Source organism: Cryptomeria japonica, chromosome 3 (assembly GCF_030272615.1).
Source record: "Cryptomeria japonica chromosome 3, Sugi_1.0, whole genome shotgun sequence".
Classification (NCBI taxonomy): Eukaryota; Viridiplantae; Streptophyta; class Pinopsida; order Cupressales; family Cupressaceae; genus Cryptomeria; species Cryptomeria japonica.
In genome coordinates this window covers 993,121,409-993,125,671 of record NC_081407.1, presented here as the reverse complement: position 1 = coordinate 993,125,671, position 4,263 = coordinate 993,121,409, and the positions used below count along the sequence as shown (strand labels likewise).

The window sequence follows — 4,263 nt, the reverse complement described above, 5'->3', positions numbered from 1 at the left end:
AAAGGTCTAGATCTGTAAATTAAAAATAAGCACCCAATCGATGCATATGTAATCTGCCTCTTTTGAAGAACTTATAAATATACCTTTTGTTTCAGAATCTGTTTCAAATCTGTTCTGAACAAGAAAATTTGAACGTGTATTTACAAAAGCAGTCTACAAGATGCGGTCAAACATCAATGATAACATGTCGTGCTTTAGTCACCCAAAGAAAGTGAGAAAAGGATCTTACTTGAGTGCTGTCCGGGTCCCCACTCCATTTTATTGTTCAATTTGTATTCGCCATTCTGATCCTTAATTTAAGTTGTGTCTTGCCATATTTTTCAAATTCAAATGCTGGTGGCGTGAATTGTGATCTCAGAAGACAGAAAAAATCATGCCCGTGACTTTTCCATCACGCTTTTCATGCTCTGTAATTCTAAATACTTGTGTGGGGGCAACAGGTAGTTCAGCACCGAGTAAACTACCCACCTTCTTATTCATTTCTGTGCAAGGCAAATACGTTAGCGTATATATCTGGTGTCTCTGCAGGACTTCTAAAATGGTACTTTGACAAATGATCTGTCGCAGTTAGCGGTGGGTCACTCACTCCGTATAAAAGCTGAAACGCGGTTCATAAAGATAAATGGTAAAAGAAATCCCCGTAAAAGCCGCGTTAAATCTGTAATCATGGAGGGCTTTGGTTTAATTACGCCTCAGAAAGTTCCAGAGAGAAAAATAAGAATAAATAGTAGCACAAAGTCAAATCTGTTGCAGGCCAAGGGGAATGCCCAATAAATATGGCCAACCGTGTGGGGGGACCGTGGGAACACGTAAGCCGACGACTTGTTCGAATTTTACCTGGTTTAAGTGGGGCAACCCTAGCCAATGACCATTCAATGCAGGTATGCTCACGTTCCATCAAATGCAAGCGGCCCCGGGTGTTCGTGTAGATTTGATGTAAAAAAACAGTGAGCGCACCGCAAGAGATCTTCCTGTGCGCAGGCGTGAGTTGTCACCGCCCTTCTCTTGCGAAATCTGTGGTAGGGCACTGTTTGGTCCGTGAATTACATGTTTTAATTCATTCATTCACTTACTGCCTTCTTTCAAATCAACTGTAAAATACTTTTGAGACTCTAATATGATGCGGCTCTAGGCTACGGAATTTAATGATCCCTGATTCAAAAAGCACACAAATACCGGATTTTGGAACATACGCCTCCTCTAATGGATGATCGAGTCGTGGGTACTGTGACAAATTCGATCACAGGGCTTAAAACGGAGTTGAAAAGACTCGTGGGTTTGGTTACCGAGGAAGACGACTGCAGACTTGAGGTTTTGGATGAGATCTCCAAAACTGTAATGGCCATTAAGGAGCTCAAATTTAGTCTCGATCCAGTGAAGACGGATCCCATGGCACGCTATTTCCTTTGTCCCATCTCCTCCGATCTCATGGCAGATCCTGTGGTGTTGGCTTCAGGGCAGGTAAATAATCGAATCCCCATTATTTCACAGCTGATTTGGAGTTCATTTTTGGTTTGTTTCGGTATTGTTAGTTCTAAGAAATGGATTAATGTGTTGCAGACATATGACCGGGCTTATATTCAGGAATGGTTCGATGCAGATCATGTAACATGCCCCAAAACAGAGCAAGTGTTACAGAACACAGTCCTGACACCCAATTATGTGGTCCAATCTATGATCCAAGAATGGTGCTATTCTAGGGGCTTAGAACCTCCTGCCAAATCGACCAATCGCACCAGCGAGAGCGACATTACGCCACAGGAGGCTAAATATGTTAATATTTTGCTGCAGAAATTGACAGGCCCTTGTCAATTTAAGCAGAGAGAAGCTGCCCGGGAGCTTCGAGTACTCACCAGAAAAAAACCTAATCACAGGGTTTATTTGGGCAGATCCAAGTCAATAAGTGTATTGATCTCTCTGCTGGAGAGCCCTGACTCAGAAACCCAAGAGCACGCTGTGACTATTTTGCTGAATCTGTCAATATTTAATGAGAACAAAGCTTTGATTGCAGAGGAAGGAGGCATTCATCCCATTGCAAAGGTACTGAAAAATGGGGCGAGCATGGCTGCCAGAGAGAACGCGGCTGCAACTCTTTTCAGCCTTTCTTCTGTGGATGAAAACAAAGTCAAAATTGGGTCTTCTACTGCAGCAATCCCTGGTCTTGTGGATCTTCTAAGGGATGGAAATTCTAGAGGCAAGAAAGACGCCGCATCTGCTCTGTTCAATCTATGCATCAATGAAGCCAATAAAAAACACTGTGTGAAAGCTGGATTGGTACAACTTTTGCTAAAATTCATGAGGATTAGCGAAGAACAGCGGGGGGGAATGGGGGATGATGAATTGTTGGCGATTCTGGCCCTAATTGCGAGCTGTGAGGAGGGTGCCAAGGCAATTGGAGAGGGCGGCGGGATTCCCATATGTGTGGGTGTTATTGTAAAAGAAACTTCTCCTCGCAACAAAGAAAATGCAGTTGGGATAATGGCAGAACTGTGCGCCAGGGATTCCAGATATGTAAAGGAGGCAAAGAATGCAGGGGGATACATGGAATTGCTAGATCTGAGTCTGAATGGAACATGTAAAGCCCGGCGGAAGGCCAACAAACTATTAGATCGCATCAACAGACAACATCGATTGGCAACCATCTAGATAGAGGAGTAGATTTAGAAATGCACATTGTTTAATAGATTGTACAGGCATTCTTTTGTAAAATATGATGCTCCAGAGCAGGTTCTTTTCTTGAGAATAATATCCAGCAGCTCAAAACAAGTTGAGTTTTAATAAAAGAGGGCATAAGAATGAATGTGCATGCATGTTTGTCCCAGATTTTGTATGCAGAGCCACTTGAAATTATGTATGCACATTCTTCTTCAGAGGACATTCCTCCCTTTTCTGATGTAGTTGTCTGTAAAACCTAATTTCAGATATGTTTGTCGTTACAGCATGTGGAAATTCATTTCAAATGCTCTTTTTTAAGTTTTTCCTTTTTCAACTTGTAATTTTCTGCATTAGATTTAACATATATATATCCAGGCTAGTACAATAGAAAATGTCAGATTTAGGGTTCATTTCATGCTGTGTTGGTTAAGTGGTTGTGTGACCATTAATGTTCAAAATTCTGTTGAAACATTGTGATTGCATATATTTGATTAAATATAAGAATACAATAAAATAATATTAAATATATATTTGAATGTTGATGAAGAAGAGATGGATTTAATCATATCTTACATTAGGTTTCAAATCTAAAATATCTGGATTGAGATGATTATGCTTTGTGACTTTAGAAATTGTTCATTGCTTTGAATCACTTTTGTGATTGTCAAGCTCAATTTCATGATTATAGATATGAACCTTGTGTGTGGATTTGAATTCCATTCATTGTGTTACCTCAAATCTATTCACTCCGATGCTTACTAGGTGAGGAGTAATCTCTTTTATAAGTAGTTTTAGAAAGTGTTGGAAAAACAACAAACAAAAATGTATTGATGTGTAGAATATTAATAGAAGCTATTGCTCTAATGCATGTTTATTCTTCTAGGTTTTAGATATGTACTTTCAATTATATATAAATGAAATAGGATTTGTCTTTAACTAGCATATTTATATTTAGAAAAATTTATGTAAAAAATGTCGTTAGATATCATCATTCACTATCACAACTTTCTTTCCATCAATCTCTTCTTGCTATTTTTGATGGGGGCTAAGTTGTTAAATAGAGTGAAATCCAAACCAAATGAGGAAGGAAAGTTGGTGGATAAGGATCTTTGAAATCATGTTTTCGATTTTTATGCTTATCCTTGCCTTTTGTTTTTCTTTCATGGATCTTTGCTAACCTCCTATAGAGGTTGTTGCCATTGTAGCTTCCTTTCCATCAATCTCTTCTTGCTATTTTTTCGATGGAGGCAAAGTTGTTATATAGAGTGAAATCCAAATCAAATAAGGAAGGAAAGTTGACAAATAAGGATCTTTGAAACCATGTTTTTAATTTTTATGCTTATCCTTGCCTTTTGTTTTCCCTTCACGGATTCTTGCTAACCTCCTATAGAGGTTGCTGCCATTGTAGCTTTCTTTCCATCAATCTCTTCTTGCTATTTTCGATGGGGGTTGAGCTATTAAATAGAGTGAAATCCAAACCAAATAAGGAAGGAAAGTTGGAAGATAAGGATCTTTGAAATTGTGTTTTCAATTTGTATGCTTATCCTTGCTTTTTGTTTTTCTTTCATGGACTCTTGTTGACCTCCTACAAAGGTTGTTGCCATTGTA

General features: G+C 39.0%; 1 protein-coding gene across 2 annotated transcripts; it reads left to right on the top strand.

The window, feature by feature from the left end:
- The first annotated feature begins 346 nt into the window (after positions 1-346).
- Positions 347-2,941, top strand: LOC131036767 (U-box domain-containing protein 14). 2 transcript variants are annotated; one of them, XM_057968754.2, is made up of 3 exons: positions 347-1,019; positions 1,133-1,461; positions 1,561-2,941. In XM_057968754.2, exons 2-3 carry the CDS (start codon positions 1,204-1,206, stop codon positions 2,644-2,646), a joined length of 1,344 nt encoding a protein of 447 aa, XP_057824737.1. In that variant the 5' UTR covers positions 347-1,019; positions 1,133-1,203; the 3' UTR covers positions 2,647-2,941. The 2 variants fall into 2 exon arrangements, with proteins under 2 accessions (XP_057824737.1, XP_059073070.1); XM_059217087.1 differs by having other exon boundaries at positions 347-1,461.
- Positions 2,942-4,263: the final 1,322 nt, after the last annotated feature.